Genomic DNA, 641 nt, shown 5'->3' on the forward strand with positions numbered 1-641 from the left:
CCGGGTGGGGAGGGTGGCCGCCGCCCGTCCGGTGGAGCTGTGGCAGCTCATCTTATCCTACCTATATCTCCCTGACCTGGGCCGCTGCAGCTTGGTCTGCAGAGCCTGGTATGAGCTCGTCCTCAGTCTGGACAAAACGCGCTGGCGGCAGCTTTGCCTGGGCTGCCTCGAGCACAGACACCCCAACTGGCCCAACCAGCCTGGCATGGAGCCACGGTCCTGGAGAGAGGCCTTCAAACAGCACTACCTGGCCTCCAAAACCTGGACCAAAAACACACAGGATCTGGAGTCCTCCAACTGCCTCTCCCTCTTCCGGAGGAGGAAGGGCCGGCGCCGGCTCTGCGTCGGTGTTGGGGGTGAGTTTGGCAGCCTCCGGGCCGCCCTGGCTGCTGCCAGCCCCTACGACCGCCTTGTGCTGCTGCCTGGCGTGCACGAGGAGCAGGGCGAGGTGCTGCTGAAGGTGCCCGTGGAGGTTGTGGGGCACGGCAAGCTGGGGGACGTGGCGCTGCTGGCGAGCATCGACCAGCACTGCCCCACCGCCCGGCTCTGCAACATGGTCTTCATGCCAGCCCGCTTCACCTCAGTGCTCTACAAGGTGAGGCTTGGTGGAGCGGGCGTGGTGGGAATGCCGGGGCCGATGG

General features: G+C 66.0%; 1 protein-coding gene across 1 annotated transcript in view; it reads left to right on the forward strand.

Moving 5' to 3' along the window:
• Positions 1–12: 12 nt before the first annotated feature.
• FBXO10 (F-box protein 10) overlaps positions 13–641 on the forward strand; it is a gene marked incomplete at its 5' end in the record, with an annotated part of 20744 nt that continues 20115 nt past the window's right edge. Inside the window, one exon of the mRNA XM_009574315.1 lies at positions 13–595. Within this exon, the coding sequence (XP_009572610.1) occupies positions 13–595 (583 nt within the window). The remainder of the gene's footprint in view (positions 596–641) is intronic.

Source organism: Fulmarus glacialis, unplaced genomic scaffold (genome assembly GCF_000690835.1).
Source record: "Fulmarus glacialis isolate BGI_N327 unplaced genomic scaffold, ASM69083v1 scaffold13870, whole genome shotgun sequence".
NCBI classification, from domain to species: domain Eukaryota; kingdom Metazoa; phylum Chordata; class Aves; order Procellariiformes; family Procellariidae; genus Fulmarus; species Fulmarus glacialis.